General features: G+C 42.6%; 1 protein-coding gene across 2 annotated transcripts in view; it reads left to right on the top strand.

Annotated features, from left to right (window-relative positions):
* Positions 1-872: 872 nt before the first annotated feature.
* The window catches only part of LOC122563329 (ankyrin repeat- and BTB/POZ domain-containing protein 3-A-like), a 44,418-nt gene continuing 24,833 nt past the window's right edge, over positions 873-20,457 (top strand). The window contains exons 1-2 of one of the 2 annotated variants that reach the window (XM_043717067.2): positions 873-1,862; positions 18,532-18,681. In XM_043717067.2, the coding sequence (XP_043573002.2) occupies positions 1,022-1,862; positions 18,532-18,681 (991 nt within the window). In that variant the 5' untranslated portion in view covers positions 873-1,021. The remainder of the gene's footprint in view (positions 1,863-18,531; positions 18,682-20,457) is intronic. The other variant, XM_043717066.2, reaches the window with a different exon arrangement.

The raw sequence follows: 20,457 nt of genomic DNA, 5'->3' as shown, positions 1-20,457 counted from the left end.
TCTCACACTCAGTCACACTCTATCCATCTCCAAGTCTGTCACACTTTGTCCATCTCTGAGTTTCTATCAGTTTGTCCATGCTGGGTGGCACGGTGGCACAGTGGTTAGCACTGCTGCCTCACAGCGCCAGAGACCCGGGTTCAATTCCCGCCTCAGGCGACTCTCTGTGTGGAGTTTGCACATTCTCCCCGTGCCTGCGTGGGTTTCCTCCGGGTGCTCCGTTTTCCTCCCACAATCCAAAAATGTGCAGGTTAGGTGAATTGGCCATGCTAAATTGCCCGTAGTGTTAGGTGAAGGGGTAGGAGAATGGGTCTGGGTGGGTTACGCTTTGGCGGGTCGGTGTGGACTTGTTGGGCCGAAGGGCCTGTTTCCACACTGTAAGTAATCTAATCTAATCTAATCTGAGCATGTCATACTCTGCTCTTCCCTCTGTCTTTTACATGGTCAATCCCAGACTTTCTCATAATCTGTCCGTCCTTAAGTCTCTCACACTCTGTCCATCCCTGATTCCCTCACACTCTGTTCACTTCTGTCTCTCACAGTCTGATTTCCCCTATGTCTCTCACACTCTGTCCATCCCTGATTCCCTCACAGTCTGATTTTCCCTATGTCTCTCACACTCTGTCCGTTTCTGAAGCTCTCACGCTTTCCCTGTTTATCTCTGATTCCTTCGTACTTTGTCCATCACAGATTCTCTCACTCTGTACATCTCCGGCACTCAAAGCTTGTGATGACTGTTTTGGTGACTGAAATTCTCTACTTGCTGTTGGGACGAGGAGGTGTGTCGAGGGAGAGGGGCGGGGAGCGAGGGGGGCGGACCCGGAGTTGCTGGATGATAAAACTGCCAGTTTCGCTCATTCAGTTAATCATTTGCCAGAGAAGAGAGTACGGGGGAAGCGAAGTTTCAGTCTGTGGTGAAGCTGCAGTGTTATTACTGGGGGGGGGGGGATTCGCCGCCAGGAAAAACCCAAATTGTGCCGCTGGGTATCTCCCCAAAGTTCGGGGGTCCTGTTTCTTGGTCATGTCCGGATTTTGTAAACCAACAGCCAAGAACTTCGAGAGCTTGACCTTGGACTCTGGCTATGGAGGGACTGGCGGCTCGTGTGGATGGTCCAGTCTGTCGCTGTCTCATTCAGGAGGGACCTGGGGCTCGTTGTCCGGTTCAGCTGGGGAGAGATACATGGACAGTTGTGACAGCCTGGACACTGAGCTGCCCGAGAGCTCAGGATTAGAGCTCCTGGACTGCTGGCCCAAACTGCCTGTTTTGGAGGATGTCCCATGGACCGAGGAAGAGTTGCAGGAGGTTCTGAGAAGGCGCCAGCCTGGGGAGTGCAGGCAGCCTGTTCCGGCAGTCTTCCTTCAGAAACTCTCCAGGTACCTGAGCAGGGCGTTGGTCCGCATCGCCAGAGAGGCGCAGAGGCTCAGCCTCCTCATCGCCAAATGCAGCAAACACGAAATCCAAACTGCGGCCAAGCTGGTGCTGTCCTGGTCCCTCTCTGAAAGCTGCATGGCTGCGGCGGTCCAGGCGCTGTCCGTGTACAACCTGAACTGCGGCGACCAACTCACCAGCAGCAAGAGCTCCCATTGCAACCTGGTGTTCTCGGTTGGCCGCTTCTTTCGCTGGATGGTGGACAGCAGACTGTCCAGCCGCATCCACGAGCACGCAGCCATCTATCTGACCGCCTGCATGCAGAATCTCCTGGAGGAGCTGCACATGAAGCTGCCGGACAGCTTCCTATCCCGAGGGAAGGAGTCACCTGAGGCAATGGACAAGGCCCTGGAACAAATGATCAGCAACGACGCAGACCTCTGGGGTTTGTTCCAGCCCTGCGAACACCTCATCTGCGGCAGAAATGCTTACGGTAAGCTGGCTGGTAGAGGAAGAACTTACACATTTCGCCAGAATTTCTCCATCCTTCAGGACGGGAATCCTGAAGATCCCACAAAGACCAACATGATAATCGTCAGAGAATGTTTTAAGTGTTGGCTGAAGGATAATTATTAGTCGACCCACCATATCTCTCAGCAGTCCAACAGTGGAGTGTCAATTTAGATTAAGGCCTGACATTTCCAGAATGGGTTTGAACCTGTAAGTTTCACTCCGAGAATAGCCACAACTGAGAGAGCACTGACACCAAACAACTCCCGGCCATGTGTTGGGGGTCTGTTTTTGTTCCAAAATCTTTCAATTCAACTGAATGTGTCAGGTTAACATTCGGTGGAAATACTCTACAATTGTTAACTGATGAAGTTAATAGATCTTTAACTAATTTCATTTACTAGAAAGATTAGGAATAACACTGGCTTTACTGGCATAGCCTTAACTTGAGTCTTAGATACAATGCTATGAGAGAGACATCAGGTTGTGATTAGTAAAGCTTGTTATCAGGAAAGGTAATAACTGTTATTCACATGCAGAAAGTCAAAGTGGTCTGACAGAGCAACTGAAACTCTAAAGTGGCTGTGTTGAAATTTCCTCAGACCTGCCCCTGACCTTGCCAGTTAAGTGTCATTTTAAGCTGAATTTAGGATGGTTTTATCCTATTGGAATCTACAACCATGAACAGGTTAAGTATTCAGTTCCCATTAACCCTCTCCAGTCAAAAGAGAGAAAAAGACAGGAAGACAGATATATAGAGACAGACATAAGGAGAGAAAAAAGGAGGCATAAAAATCAGGGACAGACAACAGAGAGAGAGTTGGAAAAATACAAGGCAGAAAATAGTGATGGAGAACAGAGGGCTCTCTTCCATAAGTGAGTACAGGAATCAAATCCAAATCCAATCAATTTGGACCGTTTCCACTTTAATTTCAGTTTTTTTTTTCAATATTTTAGTGTTTACAGAATTTTGCTTCAGGACAGTTTCTAACTCACTGAACCTGTCTTTGCTTGTTAGGCAAATTCAATGACATATTTATGGCTCTCTGCTTTTTCCCACGTTAATCCCTGACACTCCTTATAGGAGAGTCTTGTTAATTTTTATGGAGGAAGGGAAGTTATGGATAGGAAGTACCTCCACAGAACTGACTTTGGTTTCTTTAAGTTCTGCAATTTTGTGCATATTATGTTGAACCTTGTACTACATTAGAAGTAGGGGGGAGATGGAGGAGTGTTTAGTTTCAAAAAACAATTTAATTTTCCTTCAACTTCTTTCTCTTTCTGGTTCATATCTTTCACGGGAGTATGGAGTGATTATCCTCAACCTTAAATTTTAGCCCTTCAATTATCTTCAATGATGAACCAGAGTCCTGCTGATTCCAATGGTTAAGGGGAGTATTTGATCTGTTCTCACTTCCTGCACAGCGTTAGGATCAGCAATTCAGGGAAATCCAAACAGTTTTGTTTTTTTTTGGTTAGTTTCACTTTAAATATATTTATCAGGTGGTCCAAAATGAAATATCAATCAGGTGTCAGCTCATTGCACTATTACCTCTGAGTCAGAAACTTTAATGCATTATCAAGCCTGGCTCTCCAATATAACACTTGAGGAATGTTTCACTGTCAGAGGTACTGCCTTTCATTGAGCTATTAAACCCAAGCCATTTCTGCCATTAAGAAGTTTATGAAAAATTCCATGGTGTGATTTTTGAAGGAGAGCAATGGAGTTCCACCTGGGTGCCCTGAAAGTACTTAACCCTTTATACATCATTCTTAACATTGACTATCTAATCATTATTTCATTGCTGGTTATGGGTGATTGTTGCATATAATACCTGTACACATGCAAATATTTCTTTTCAATTTATTATAAATTTTTGACTGTACTTAATCTGGCAACCTGCATTTCTTTGAACTGACTATTCACATCCAATGAGTTGAATGTGTAGTTACTGTTATGCATGCAATCACAATAATTGGCTTGTACATAGCAAGATACCAAAACTACAAGTAAACAGTTATTTTTGCTTTGCTGGTATTGGCTATTGCTAGTATTAGGTAGAACATATTTGCTAAACTTTAAAATTAGCCTAGCAATACTATAATTAGAGGAAACTATTATTTTATCTTGGTAAATAAGCTTAGCTCTTTACTTATAACTTCCAATCTCAAATGCTTTTTTGAGAAGGAAATTAAATAATATTTTTCATACAGAATGTGGGATTATAGTAAGGTTAATTATTTCTTTATCCTTTATATCCTACTCCTTATCCAAGGCAGTTAACATAGTTTAGGAAACTTCTAGAATGGAGCTGGTAAGATATGGGCTAAATGGCTTCCATTTATGCTGTAAACCATGGATCTCAATTAATATTATTTTGAATGTGTTTGCACATAACCTCAGTTTAACATATCACTGGAATCATAGATACTCTGACAATGCTGCACTCTCAGTGCTTAAATGTTAGTCTGAGTTGTTTTCATTATTGTCTTGGTTGTTCAGGATTTGAAGTATGTCCATTTCCAATAAATAATTATTCAGTCCATGTTAGACATATATAATTTGAATCTGCAACAGCGTGTTCAATGCATCCTTACTCCAAAACGGCTGAGTTTGAAAGGTGCAAGCTACTTCTAGATAATTGTGGGTTATTTAAAAATGGAAAGAACGTTGGATGCTGTAAATCAGAAACAAAACTAGAAATTGTTGGGAAAATTCAGCAGATGTGGCAGTATCTGTGCTGCCAGGCCTGCTGAGCTTTTCCAGAAACTTCTATTTTTGTTGTAGATTATTTATATTGTTTAGAGAACTGAGGGTACATGCATGACATTAACTAATTGCATATAAGGATATTGGATGATCCAATGTTAGCTTTTCAAAAGTCAGAAGAAAGTTCTTTGTACTGGGTTCTCAGCTGTGAAATTGACTTTGAGAATTTATATTCAATGCAAAAACTTTCAACATTTAAGACTTCGATTGGATAAGACTCTGAAAAGAAAGATAAATGGGACAGACTGGATAGGTATGATTAGGACTTTTGCTGTTGTGAAGATAAATGTTGACAGGCACTATTTAGATTGAATGGTCTTTTTATCAATGCAATTTTGATCATTTCTTTGTAAACCATTCACTTCTAAATCCCTTGTGCTTGCATGCTGCAACTTACTTGTGACACTTTTGATTCAGGCTACATGCTTATACTGCATGTTTTGCATGAATAGGTCTCACAAAATTGTTTGTCTCTGCATGGGCTTCTGCTCTGGCTTCAGAGTGATCCAGCAGCCAGGCAGAGTTCACCTTGATCCACCTTCTTTTTCACCCAATTTTCCAGGAAGCTGATGGTTTCATTGCTCCTGCTGGAATGCTGCAAATATTGTGAGAAAAATCAAACTTCCCTTCTCCAACTGGAACTTGCTACAACACCACAAAGATCTGAGAAATGTAGCATTGTTGCTGATTTGAAAGATTTTACAATAGCAGTTTCTCTGATTGTTCCCCATTTGCCTTGTTGTATCTTTGTGCTACCCCAGGTTAATTATTGCATTAAAGTCACATTAGTGGAACTTGTTTAATAGGCATAGGAATGAAGTACTTTGGCCCAATAGCCTGTTTTGCCATTTAGTATAATTTGTATCTGAACACCATTTACTCACATTTGCTCTATATATTCTGATGCTCTTACACTGTGAATTGTGTTTAATTAACTGAACTTTTTGATGAGATGGCAGAGAGGGTTGATATGGTATACATGAACCCCCAAAACATATTTAGTAAAGAACTGTCTACAAGCCTCTCAGCAAAGTTCAAGCCTGTAGAATAAAATAAGTGGCAGCGTGGATATGATTTTGACTGGGTGGCAGGAAACACTGTAGTGGTGCACAGTTGTTCTTTTTGATTGGAAGATAGTATATATTTGGGTTTCTCAGGAATGGCATAAGGACCACTGCTTTTCTTGATCTATATGAATGACCTAGGATTGGGTGCATGGGACACAATTCCAAATTTACAGATGACACTAAACAACAAAAATATTGCTAACAGTGAAGAGTATAGTGGTAGATTTAAAGAAGATATAAACTGATGGAATGACAGTATTGGGAAGATGAAATTTAATGTTGAGAAGTGTGTGAGAAGAACGAGACAGTATAAAACAAAGGATACAATTCTGAATGAGTGCAGCAACCAGGAGATCCAAGAGTATATGTGCACAAATCTTGAAATGACATGTAGGGTTGAAAAAGCAGCTAATAAAGCACAAGGAGTACAGGATTTATAAATAGTCATGTGCCAAATGTTTTTCTAATGAGGCAGTTGTTCAAGTTGAAAACTTTCCTGACCTGGCAGCCTTGCCTCAGTTTACAGGATCTCATTTTCACTCGGGATTAGGTGGTGTGATTTAGTCAGGTTTGAAGACCGCTGAGGGCCTCAAGAGTAGGGAGCTGAGACTGGGTGGTTAGAATTTCATAGAATCCCGAGAGTGTGGGAACAGGCCATTTAGCCCAACAGGTCCACACCAATTCTCCAAAGAGCATCCGCTCAGACTGACCCTCCACCCTATCCCTGCATTGCCCATGTCTAATCCACCTAATTTACACATCCCTCAACACTATGGGAAATTTATCATTGCTAATCCACTTAACCTTAACATCTTTGGATTGTGGGAAGAAACTGGAGCACCCAGAGGAAACCCTTGCACATGGGGAGAATGAGCAAACTTCACACAGTCACCCGAGGCTGGAACCCACATTTCTGGCACTGTGAGGCAGCAGTGCTAACCACTGAGCCTCCATGCCATCCCAAGAAATACCTTGGCTCCCTGAGGCTTCATCCCATTTGTTTAGCCACTAGTTCTGAGTTTCACACCAGCTTATGCCCGTAGTACCTCCCATTCTTCAAAGTCAACCCATGCACTCCCCCCCCCACATAGTGCCAGATACATTCATGTTATCTCCATGGCCACTCATCCAGTATTCACCACTTGCACACCTCAGGAACCACTTGAGAATGAACTTCGAAAAAGTTCTCCAATTTTTCACAGCTCTCAGTCTTACATTTGGTACTGGAAAGAAACTCATTAAAACACACACAAAAATGTTTACATTTCCTATTGTTAAATCTTTTTTGTTAAAACAACAAAAAGCTTATATTCGGTGCCACATCAAAGACATTTAATCCTTTCATTGCCTCTTTCTAAACAATAAGTCTTTGAAACTCGGGTAAGCATTCATAATGACATAATAATAATCCTTAGGGGAAATGTCAACAAAGTCCTCCATTGAAACTGCATGTTCAGCTGGTAGTTTTTATTCATTACCTATACCAGATGGAACATGTGATTTTAAAAAGCTTCAGATTATGGCACTTGGATTGACCGTATTCATCCTTCAATAATCTTCAGATCTACTCCATCAATTTGTGACTCCCAAACTGCAGATTAAGTTCTTGGCAACAGACAATATTCAGTCTATTTGAACTCAGCAGTAAGTTCAAATGTTTCTGAGTTCAGGTTTATGTTTTTTGTTAATCACATGTTGAAAAAAAATCAGGTATCTTGGTCATGGAGGCAGAAATTTCACATCTGGATTCTGTCTAACATTTTTCAAGGTCTAAAGATTCTCACCTGTTCTGCAAAAATCTGAATCAAGAGGATTGATATAAACTACTTTGAATATAAGCAACAGTGACAAGGAAAATCTTTTTTGTATAATGAGTGGTTAAGGTCTGAAATGCACTGCCTGAGAGTATTGAGGGTTCAGTTGAGGGTTTCAAAAGAGAATCAAATAATTAGCTGAAGACAAATGTTATAAAGTTATAGGGAAAAGACAGTTAGTAGCTGGTAATAGTTGCAATACTTTTACAGAAAACTGAAGGCTGAATGACCTCTTTCTTTGCTGTCACTATTCCATGATTCTATGATACTTCGTATTTAAACAAGTGTTCCCAATTTCCCTCCTGAATGGCCCAGCTCTACTTTTAAGATAGTTTCTCATTGACCTGTTCAAACATTGTTAGTTCACACCTCTGGAGAGTGTGGGACTTGAATCCAGGTATCTTGGCTCAGAGGTAGGGACACTACCACTGCACCACAAGAGCCCTCAGGTCTTGTTTTGAAGTTTTGCCCCAGGACTGGAATCTCCTGTTTGTCTCTATCTGCCTTATTAAACTCATTTATTACCTCAATTAGATCATCAACAGTGACAAATTATATTTTTATGGCATCATTTATGTATTAAGAATGTAATAAGGTATTTCAAAAGCATTGTCTGTCAAATAGTAGGATCATCCATTAACCTTCTCAGAGGAATGGAAGATAAACCTTTGTGATGCATCTTTTATAAATTAATCTTTAACTCCTGGTGAATCACTTTCCAAGGCCAATATATAATCCTACATTGTAGTGTTCCAGGAGAGAGTTAAGTTATCCTTAAACCTGCAACTGAAAAGAGGGAGGTGAAGGGTGTGCCTCGTTTTAGTTGTGATTAGTGGACTTGTTTTGATCAGTGAGATTAAAGGGCTGTGATTTTATTGAAACCTGTTTTACAAACCTTTTCCATTATATTTGAACTGTGTGGGAATGCATTATACAGAGTGACATCATTATAGCAAAAAAATTGGGCTTGTTCCCCCTTCCTGCAATGAAAGAATATTACACAATTTTTTTAACAGAAGTGCCACTTTTAATAAAATATTTCCCGTGCGAGACATTCTCCAACCATGTGTGTAAAGCTGTCAGCAATAAAGGGATTAAGCCTCTGTGAATGCTTCTGCTTAATACCAGAGTAACTCAGCTTCCTGCTCCCTATCTGACCTATAATTTGCTAAATATAATTCTCCAAAAATTGTCAACAATTGATTAATTAAAATCTGACTGAACACAGAGGGAGAGAGAATATGCACAGGCAGCTGAGAGATTATTCACTGTCAAAGTTTCAACATATCTGCAAATATCAAAGTAATACATTGCTACTAAACCACAGCATGAACTTCACCTGTTTGGTTCTGTACAGGATACAGTGTGACAGTGATATCTGCCCTGAGTTTCAGTGATTAGTAGCCAGACCGCACAATATGCATTGGCAGTGATATTGGATATCAGAATCAGGATAAAAGCTGTATTGAGACTGGGTGTGACTGTGGTGGAATAGCCATTGCTATGACATTAAGGTGCTGAACAGTTGCTGCTGTCAATAGAGTATTTCATCTTGTATATGATTCGGTGGGAAATTATAATTTACTGTAAGAGATTGTTGAAAGCAAATTGTACTGAGTTATAGTGACATTGAAAGCCAAGTTGCTCTGCTGGAGTAGTCTAGACTTGCAGACACTTGCATTACAAAAACAAATAATTCTTCAACATCAAATAGATTTGCAAGTTATTTTGCAAGTGAGACAAGCAACTGCATGTATTGCTGCGAATAAGAATTCTGCTAGCTTTGGCATGTAATTGCTAAGCCTCACTGCTCTTCTTAAGTAAATAGCCCTGAGTAGATTCTCCACTGAACTGAGACCAGTAAGTTTTGGCCCAAATGAATTCTGTTTCTGTCCAAGGGGTTATAGTTCAGAATGTGAACTTACTTAATAATGCAGCTCAAGGATCTGCAAATGAAGCTCATGTGAGGTGGTATTGGAGAGCACAGAACTGCATTCTGCTGACTCCGCATGTTTCATTGAATATGTAGTGTGTAGACGTATGGTGATCAGTAGGCTCTCATCCAGCATTATTCAGAACAGGTCTGATGGGCTGAATAGTTGACTTTTATTCTGATGTTGCTAGGACTGTTTGGCTGTGTGCAAAAGTAAACATCCCAACATTGGGAGTTGAATGTCCTGGTTTTGTATTGTACTTCAGTGTTTGTATGGTTGCTGTGATTACACCTATTTGTGATGCACAACACTGAGGGGGTACGAAAGCACGGATGTGGGTCACCAGCAACTTTTATTCAACTAGTTTCTAGCAAATGAGAACGATGCTTGCACTTGCCTCCAATTCTGCTGATGGTGTGATTGCGTACTAAATTCACATGTAATTTCCACAGTAAACAAATTAATCAGCACTATGGAAAAGGTGGGGGTGCCTGACTAGCTAAACTTTACATCATGACCTAGTCTTCATGACAATCTTGACCATGAGAAACTAATACTGACACCTTATTTTCCCACCTCACATGATTTAACAACAAATTTTGCAGTTATTTGAAACGTTTAATAATTGGAAATAGGGACAACTTTTGGGTCTATGCATTTTCCCCCCACTGTTTCTAATACTTTCCTCTGCTGGGAGGAAGTTCTGAGAGACCCAGGCACTTATTACCAGTGTGACAATGGCCTAGACTGTGCTGGAAACAATGACAAGTTTAATGATGTTTGCTGTTAATAGTGTATAAATTGTCCATCAACTTGTAATGAAGATGAGACCCCCTGTGAGTTGCTACAAGTTGAAGAACAATTTAGGCTATTTTACCATTAGCCTGTTGAAGTCAGCTATTTGTCCTCAACTTGCATGTGAACTTTGTGAAATTGCTGCACTGTCCCATCAAACTCATTGCAGTTAGGGGTAATTCTTAGTACCACAGAAATCCTCTTAAGGAGGAGATTCAGGTTTCTGCAATGCTATTGAAGTATTCTGACCCACTATTGGAACAAATTAATTTGTTATGGTGCAGAAGGAGGCCATTCAGCTCATCGCTCCTGCATTGGCTCTTCAAATAAACATCATTACCTGGTGTCAATATCTTGCTTTATCCCTATACCCTTGCATACTGTTTTTATCCAAATAAACATCCAATTCCCTGTTGAATGCTGCAAATTAATTTGCCTCCACCATATTTCCAGTCATTTTACACCCTAACTACTTGCAGTGTGATAATTGTTTTTCCTTACGTCAGCCGATGCCCTCTAGTTTTGGACTCCTCTACCCTGGGAAAAGACCTTGTCTATTTATTCTATTCATGCCCCTCATGATTTTATAACCCTCTATAAGGTCACCCCTCAGCCTCTGACATTCCAGGGAAAACAGCCCCAGCTTGTTCAGCCTCACCCAATAGCTCAAACCCTCCAACCCTGGCAACATCCTTGTAAATCTTTTCTGAACTATCCAGCAAACTCTGAATTTGTTTGTCCTACTTTTCCCATTTAAGGGAATATACCCTGATTATACCCAAATACTTCAGCTCTTTGAAGGTAGCCCATTGTTTAGTTACTGTTTTACCTGCCAACATCTTGTTCCAATCAATCCTGCACAGCTCTGTTTTTGCTCCATTGAAGTCAGCTTTCCACCAATTGTTTTTTCTTCGTCTAGACTGTTGCATATCATTCTCCATGACCATCCTGAATTTTATGATACAATGATCTTTGTCTCCTAAGTATTTCCCAACTCACATTTGATCCACTTGGTGGACAAATTGGATTTAGAGGCCCTGCCTCAGTGTGTATGACTCGACTACTTTATCTCACTTTCAAGAACTAGGTCCACAATCACCTGATGAAGGGGCGGTGCTCCGAAAGCTAGTGCTTCCAATTAAACCTGTTGGACAATAACCTGGTGTTGTGTGATTTTTAACTTTGTACACCCCAGTCCAACACCGACATCTCCAAATCATAGGTCCAACAGTGTATCCTTTTTTGTTTGACTGGACATGTGCTGCTCGTAGGAATCTGCTATGAATTCAGTCTAGGAATGCTTATTCCTTGCTGTCCATCACACTACTGGAATCCCCATTCTACATTTGGGTAATTGAAATCACCCTTTATACCATTCTATATTGTTGGTATTTCTCTGTAATTTCCCTGTAGATTTTAGCTTTTCCGCTAGTTTTCACAATTAAAAAAGGGTATAATTACATTGTCCAATGTCTATACACCAAGCAATGTAATTGTACCCTTTTCTATTCCTTAGCTCTAGTCAAATTGACTCTGTCCTTGAGTCCCCTGAGACATCTCCTCCTTCACCACTGCAATGCTTTTCTTAGTCAATAATCTATCCCTTCTCTTTTTTTTATCCTTTCTATCTTTCCTGAGCAACTTATACCCAAGAATATTTATCATCCAATAATGCCTTTTCCTTGAGAGAGTTCTGTTATACCACAACAGCATGTTTCTACATGGCAATCTGTGACTCCCAAACCTTATTTATTATATAGTACTTTGTGCTTTCACATGCATACATGTTAACTCAGTTTTGGACTTCATTTCTTTTTTCCCTTACTCTGACTTCACTTGTGGACTTTCTATTGCTAGTGCCAACTGTATCCCTAAGTATTTTGTCAACCCTGGTATTCACCTCCCACTACTCTATCTTGGTTCCCAATTTAGTTTAAAGCCTTACCAACAGTGCTATCAAAACTCCCATAAAGACCTCAGTCCTGGCTCTGTTCAGGTCTTACACAGGTGCCATCTTCCCCCGACCCAATCCAGTGCCTCCAGGAATCAAAAGCCCTCTCTCCTGCACCACCTTTGCAGCCAAGCATTCATCTGCCTTATCCTACTGTTTCTGTGCTCACTTGCTCATGGTACTAGGAGTAATCTGGAGATTGCTAGATTTGAGGATCTGTTTGCTAAATTCCTACCTAGCTTTCTTAATTCTGATTGTAGGATCACATTCCCCATCCTACCTAAGACATTGGTTTGATCACCATCCCCTAGAAGAACATCCTATAGCTGCTGTGTGTCATTGTTGACTCTGGTAGCATGAAGGCAACTTACCATCCTGGAGTCTCATTGACAGCTGTAGAAACACTTGTCTGTTTGGATATCTTAGGCAGATTGGCCATGCTAAATTGCTAATAGTATCTAGGTGCAGGCTAGGTGGATTAGCCATGGGAAATGCAGAGTTATGGGCGGATGGGTCTGGGTGTGATGCTCTTTGGAGATTCAGCGTGGAGTCAATGGGCTGAATGGCCTGCTTCTATGATTCATAAAGGTAAAGATATTCATAAATCCCCTATTACCGTCCCACCTTCTTTCTCCTTCTTCCCCTCGTGTACAGTCAGGCTGGTTTCAGAAGTTTGGTTTTGACTTCACTCCCTTGAGGAACCAGTGCTCTCATCAGCTTCCATAATGGATAGGCAATTTATGAGTTGTTCTCCAGAAATCTCCCGCATTACCTGCCATATTAACAAAATGTGATACACCAACTGGCTGTTTTCTCTGTCAAAAAGAGCTCAAAGATCTAGACTCTTCCTGTTAATGCTGAAATTTTCTTGGTGCAACCACAGCAAATTGTGCTGCAACAAATTTGGCTAATTTTCCGCAGTAAAGTTTTGTCACTGTCAGTTTCATGTTCAGCTGACTTCCGTCATTTGGCCCACTGCTGGGGAACTAAACGGCTAGATTTGCCCAGACATATCAACGTCTTCTCACCGCATTGCGTAGGTTAGCAGCACTGCAGGATGTAGATTACAATTTCAGCACAATCAGTTATAAATAACTGTAGACCAGTAACCGTAAGCACAGCATTACAAGTTGCAGCTTGGTGACAGTGTAAGCAGAACTTTGTTTTCTAAGACATCATAAGGAACACACAAGACACACTGCAGAAATAAAAAGGTACATACGTATGTGCGGGCTAACAGTGCTACTGATGTGCTGTCAATCTAAGGTCATGACTTATTGGAAATAACACTCTTTCTAGTGTAATATTGTCCCACTGGGTTTTGGGACAGCAGTCAGTCTGGTGTAATATGCTCCCAGTGAGTTATTGGGACAGCAATCTGTCTAGTGTAATGCAGAGCCACTGGCTTACTGGGGACAGCAGTGTGGGCTGATGTAATATGGTCACACTGTGTTATTGGGAACAGCAGTCTGTCTGACTATAATTCAGTTCCACTGGGCTACTGGGGACAGCAGTCTGTCTGACCATAATTCAGTTCCACTGGGTTACTGGGGACAGCAGTCTGTCTGACCATAATTCAGTCCCACTGGGCTACTGGGGACAGCAGTCTGTGTGACCATAATTCAGTTCCACTGGGTTATTGGGGACAGCAGTCAGTCTGACCATAATTCAGTTCCACTGGGTTACTGGGGACAGCAGTCTGCCTGGTGTAGTATGATTACTCTGGGGATTTTTGATGCAGGTCCATAGACAGGACTAATTAATGTCTATTGGACAGACTAAAGTAATAGATAGGATTGACTGCACTATTTTGACTAATACAGCCGCCTGCAAAAATTGTGGATTTGATCATTGCAGTTAATTTTGTGGTGTTCAATGCACTGAATAGCTGGAAAGTTCTCTACACAGCAGTGAATCAGTGATTTCTTTGTGAAGTTGGCAATCCTCCTCCATAATTTCCATTCTCGTCACTTTAGATTTACTAATTGTTTGAAATTTTGATTTTACATAAAGTCTTAGAGTCAATGATCAATATTGAGTGCAATGGATTGGACAAATGGGGAGCAGAGAAATTCAGTCATTTTAGGAATTTCTGTGATGTATTATTGGAAACATAATCCAAGTTTAAATGAAAAGCGTGGAAACTTGATTCAAGTGATCTTAGGTGTAAATGTAACACGCTTGAATTGAGTTCCACAGCCCTCTGTTGTAATCCTCTGTGTGAAAAGTTCTGCTGATTGATTGGCAAGCAGTCACCATTATATAGTCGAGACTCTTCAACTGCTGAAAATATTGTATTTTCACCTACCATCCTCCATGGTTTCCTCATTTTAAAAAGTTCTTAACATACAATCTGTGGTGTTTTAACAACAGGGAACCAATTTTCAAAGTTTTCTATCAGTGTTGCCTGATACAAGATGACCTCCATTCTGCAATATGTCCCCTAAAAAAACCTGCATCCAATTCTTACAGTGTGTAGGTCAATGAGTGCGACCATTGAGGAAGGCCCTGTCCCAGTGGTGGTTAGCTTGACGGTATTGCATCTCATTCTGACTGAGATGGAGTTGCTTTAGTGGGCTCAGGTTTAAACAGGTAGCAAATAAAAGTCTTTGGCATCCATTGAACCAGAAAGCAATTGTTCGCATCAGTACAGATTGAAATAGCAAACTGGAGCCCAGACACTCTGCCTTTTCCCAAAATAATTATCTGTGAATGGCAAGGTGGATGGCAGGGTGGATGGCAGGGTGGGTGTAGGGGTGGATGGCGGGGTGGGTGTAGGGGTGGATGGCGGGGTGGGTGTAGGGGTGGATGGCAGGGTGGGTGTAGGGGTGGATGGCAGGGTGGGTGTAGGGGTGGATGGCGGGGTGGGTGTAGGGTGGATGGCAGGGTGGGTGTAGGGGTGGATGGCAGGGTGGGTGTAGGGATGGATGGCGGGTTGGGTGGCAGGGTGGGTGTAGGGGTGAATGGCAGGGTGGGTGGCAGGGTGGATGACAGGGTGGATGGCAGGATGGGTGTAGGGGTGGATGGCAGGGTGGATGACAGGGTGGGTGTAGGGGTGGATGGCATGGTGGGTGTAGGGGTGGGTGTAGGGGTGGATGGCATGGTGAATGGCAGGGTGGGTGGCGGGGTGAATGGCACGGTGGGTGTAGGGGTGGGTGGCAGAGTGAATGGCAGGGTGGGTGTAGGGGTGGGTGGCAGAGTGGGTGTAGGGGTGGATGCATGTAATAGAAGAGAAAACTTGAATTTAATGGTGTCTTTGACAACTTGAAGCTGCCCCCAAAGCACTGTAAGTTCAGTCTTGCGTTTGAAGTGTAATCGCTGTTGTAATGTAGGAGATCTTGCAATGAGATAATCAGCTTCATTTGAGTTAGTTGAAAGAATGTTATTGGTCTTGGTACCAGAGAAAAAGCTCTGTTTCTTTGATATGGTTTTGTAGGATCTTACACCATCCGAGAGATCAACTGTGCCTTGCTGTTGCACCTTCAACAACAGTATCTCTTGACAGTTCAGCACTCCCTCAGCAAAGCAGTGGATATTCAACCTGCTCAGTTCTTTGGAATGAGGAGTAAGCTGTGAACTGATTTTGAAGTGGGAGTTCTATGAGCTGAGTCATGCTGATACTTTTGCAGACTGATGTTCAGGACACTTCCTCACTGGTGCGGACGTACATTTATTAATCAATTTCTGGTATCTGAACTACCAGTCCAAAGAGTGACATCTGATTAGGCAAGTTGTCACGTTCAACATCAGGAAGATATTCAGCAGTCATTTTCTCTCCTTTGGTATTATCAGTAGGTGCTTGTACTGGGAAAGAAAGGTAATTTCAGTGATAATAAACCTCGAAAACTGTTGCACCTGAGACCAAACAGGAAGTTTTTGATCTGAGACTCCATCAATCCCTTGAAGATTTCATTCCAGAATGACATGGGATCAGCCATTGTTCATTTGATTAACACTCTTGCATCTGAATCAGAAGGTTATAGGTTCAAGACTCACTCCAGAAATTTGAGCACATTGCCAAAATTGACATTCTAGTAAAATATTTTTGAGAGTGCTGTATTGTCAGAGTTAGGTTTTATTGTCATGTGTACTCAATTACAGGATTACAATGAAAAATTCATTATGTTGCCATTCCCAGCTCTACCTTGGGAACAATAATAAACAACAATAATTGAAAAATAAAGAAATAAGTTAAAAATTTCAACAGTACAGTTTTTCTTAGTATGAAGTAGAAAAATAAAGAAATAATGTTACAAGTTAAATATTGAAGTCTTTTTGTAAGCCATGGGCCTGCAAACACTCCATGCTGAGCTTTCGCCAGTGCTAGGCTACGTCCCACCTGGATTCACGAGCCGCTTCACTGCTGACCACCATCAGGGCTCACCAGGCTTCACTGACCGCTGCTTCACTGCTGACCAGCATCAGGGCTCACCAGGCTTCACTGACCGCTGCTTCACTGCTGACCAGCATCAGGGCTCACCAGGCTTCACTGACCGCTGCTTCACTGCTGACCAGCATCAGGGCTCACCAGGCTTCACTGACCGCTGCTTCACTGCTGACCACCATCAGGGCTCACCAGGCTTCACTGACCGCTGCTTCACTGCTGACCACCATCAGGGCTCACCAGGCTTCACTGACAGCTGCTTCACTGCTGACCACCATCAGGGCTCACCAGGCTTCACTGACCGCTGCTTCACTGCTGACCAGCATCAGGGCTCACCAGGCTTCACTGACCACTGCTTCACTGCTGACCAGCATCCCAGCTCACCAGGCTTCACTGACCACTGCTTCACTGCTGACCAGCATCCCAGCTCACCAAGCTTCACTGACCGCTGCTTCACTGCTGACCACCATCAGGGCTCACCAGGCTTCACTGACCGCTGCTTCACTGCTGACCAGCATCAGGGCTCACCAGGCTTCACTGACCGCTGCTTCACTGCTGACCAGCATCAGGGCTCACCAGGCTTCACTGACCGCTGCTTCACTGCTGACCAGCATCAGGGCTCACCAGGCTTCACTGACCGCTGCTTCACTGCTGACCAGCATCAGGGCTCACCAGGCTTCACTGACCGCTGCTTCACTGCTGACCAGCATCAGGGCTCACCAGGCTTCACTGACCGCTGCTTCACTGCTGACCAGCATCAGGGCTCACCAGGCTTCACTGACCGCTGCTTCACTGCTGACCAGCATCAGGGCTCACCAGGCTTCACTGACCGCTGCTTCACTGCTGACCAGCATCAGGGCTCACCAGGCTTCACTGACCGCTGCTTCACTGCTGACCAGCATCAGGGCTCACCAGGCTTCACTGACCGCTGCTTCACTGCTGACCAGCATCAGGGCTCACCAGGCTTCACTGACCGCTGCTTCACTGCTGACCACCATCAGGGCTCACCAGGCTTCACTGACCGCTGCTTCACTGCTGACCAGCATCAGGGCTCACCAGGCTTCACTGACCACTGCTTCACTGCTGACCAGCATCAGGGCTCACCAGGCTTCACTGACCGCTGCTTCACTGCTGACCAGCATCAGGGCTCACCAGGCTTCACTGACCACTGCTTCACTGCTGACCAGCATCAGGGCTCACCAGGCTTCACTGACCGCTGCTTCACTGCTGACCAGCATCAGGGCTCACCAGGCTTCACTGACCACTGCTTCACTGCTGACCAGCATCAGGGCTCACCAGGCTTCACTGACCACTGCTTCACTGCTGACCAGCATCAGGGCTCACCAGGCTTCACTGACAGCTGCTTCACTGCTGACCAGCATCCCAGCTCACCAGGCTTCACTGACCACTGCTTCACTGCTGACCAGCATCAGGGCTCACCAGGCTTCACTGACCGCTGCTTCACTGCTGACCAGCATCAGGGCTCACCAGGCTTCACTGACCACTGCTTCACTGCTGACCAGCATCAGGGCTCACCAGGCTTCACTGACAGCTGCTTCACTGCTGACCAGCATCAGGGCTCACCAGGCTTCGCTGACCGCTGCTTCACTGCTGACCACCATCCCAGCTCACCAGACTTTGCTACTGACTGCAATCTTTTGTACACTCTTTTCAAATGAGACATGTAAAAAGATGATCACTAAAATGATTTCACCCTATTATTTTAAAGAAGAGCAGGCAAACTTTCTTTTGAAAAAAAAACTGATCATTTTTCTCGCTTGCTGTCCATGGAACCCCCTATGTATAGTGTTTGTTGGAACGGGTGGAGAGAGGTCTCTGTGCCTTATATGCTATTTTAGATTTTGCCTTTCCGTTGCCGAATGTGTTTTCTTAGTTCACCATTTATCAAATAATGGTTGTATTTCCTGTGGTTTCAGGTATGCCTTGCATTCCGATCTACCTCAGCCTGTACACGGAACGCTTTCAAAGTGGAAGATCAATCCAAAGGCAGCTGTACAATCGCTTGGACCTCAAGAATCTGGAGCAGATTATGCTGGCAACCTTTGTGGGCACTATCGCTGAACTCAGTCAGTAAAACATTATGCTTATCCCTTCCCACAGCACTGTATTAATTATAATGCCTAAAAGATATGAAGTCATAAATAATGAGTTTTGTTTCAGTTATAAAAGACTAATCATTGCGCAATACTTTACAGTTTCAAATGATTATTTTAGCTAAAATCATCATTCTGCTCTCAATAAACCTGTTCTGGTGATATACCATGGTTACAGATGTTGGTTTTGATTTGATGAGCAAAGTTTTAGGTTGTGGCCATAATTATTTATGAAAAAGCTGGGAAAATAAATAAATCTGAATATGCTCTTTGAAGCTTTTTTTAAATCAATAAGAATTAATAACTGAAAATTCTCATAATTCTATGAATCTTAGGTTAAACTTTCTTTTAAAGTTTATTTCACCATGAAAATTCTACTTAAAAGTCACAAAATATTCAGGGTTAAGACTATTTTAAACTCCTTTTTTAAAAAAAAGGAGCTGCTGCTAACCTCTAGTCAATCACATACATGCCCTGGGTTGTATGTGGATGTTTTGAGGTGTATATATCGCTTCCTGGCATCAACACATCTATAGAACAGAGGAAATTACAAGATGAAATTACAGGGATGTTTAAAATTCTCAAGGGATGAGACAGAGTCAGTAGTAAAAGACTTCTCCCGTGATAGGGGAATCTAAAGCAATGGGCAGAGATGTCAGATTAATTTTTGAGAGATTTAGAATAAAGAGGGAGAAATTTGTTTCAGGCAAGGAGTTATGGGTTGTGGATTTGTATTGTAATATTTAGATAATTTTTTTGCCTATTTAATCATGAGAATGTAACAGGGTAAATTATTTCTGGATAATTATTTGTTGGTTATCTCTCGCTTGAACATTTAACCCAATTATTGCCCTGCTGTGCACTGGTGACTTTGATTACAGAATTGTCTGTGTGTCCTTGGGCAACACTATTGATCCAAATTGTAGCTAATGCTTCAAACTTGCCTGTAGCCTGATAAAGTGTTTTTTTTCCCTTAATTTGTACATTTGTGGGTGATTGCTGACAAGGCCAACATTTACTGTTCATTCTCAATTGTCCTTGAGAAAGTGAGCCACCTTCCTGAACCGCTGTAGCCAATGAGATGAAGGGATTGCTGTGAAAGAGGGAGTTCCTGGATTTTGACCCAGCAACAGTGAAGAAAAGTATTTTGTTCTAAGTTGGGATAGTACATGATGTTGAGGGAAACATGGCGGTGAAGTTCCTGTGGAGCTGCAGCCATTATCCTTCTAAGTTGTAGAAGCCACAATTTAAAAAATACTGTTGAAGGAGGCTTGGTGAGAAACAACAGTGTATCTTAGAACATAGAACATTACAACGCAGCGCCTTCGGCCCTCGATGTTGTGCCGAACTGTGAAACCAATATGAAATCCATCTGACCTATGGTATTCCAATTTCATCCATATGTCGATCCAATGACCATTTAAATGCCCTTAAAGGTAGTGAGTCTACTCCTGTTGCAGGCAGGCCATTCCACTCCCCTATTACTCTCTGAGTAAAGAAACTACCTCTGACATTGTCCTATATCTAGCACCCCTCAATTTACAGCTATGTCCCCTCGTGCTAGCCATCACCATCTGAGGAAAAAGGCTCTCACTGTCCAACCTATCTAACCCTCTGATTATCTTATTTGTCTCAATACTGAGACCTCTCAACCTTCTTCTCTCTAACAAAAACAGTCTCAAGCCCCTCAGCCTTTCCTCGTAAGCCCTTCCCTCCATACTAGGCAACATCCTAGTAAATCTCTTCTGA

The sequence above is a fragment of the Chiloscyllium plagiosum genome, unplaced genomic scaffold, assembly GCF_037043375.1.
Source record: "Chiloscyllium plagiosum isolate Xiang-an unplaced genomic scaffold, Cpla_swu_hap1 HiC_scaffold_26, whole genome shotgun sequence".
NCBI classification, from domain to species: domain Eukaryota; kingdom Metazoa; phylum Chordata; class Chondrichthyes; order Orectolobiformes; family Hemiscylliidae; genus Chiloscyllium; species Chiloscyllium plagiosum.
Note: the sequence above shows the minus strand (reverse complement) of the source record. Positions and strands in the feature narration are given on the sequence as shown.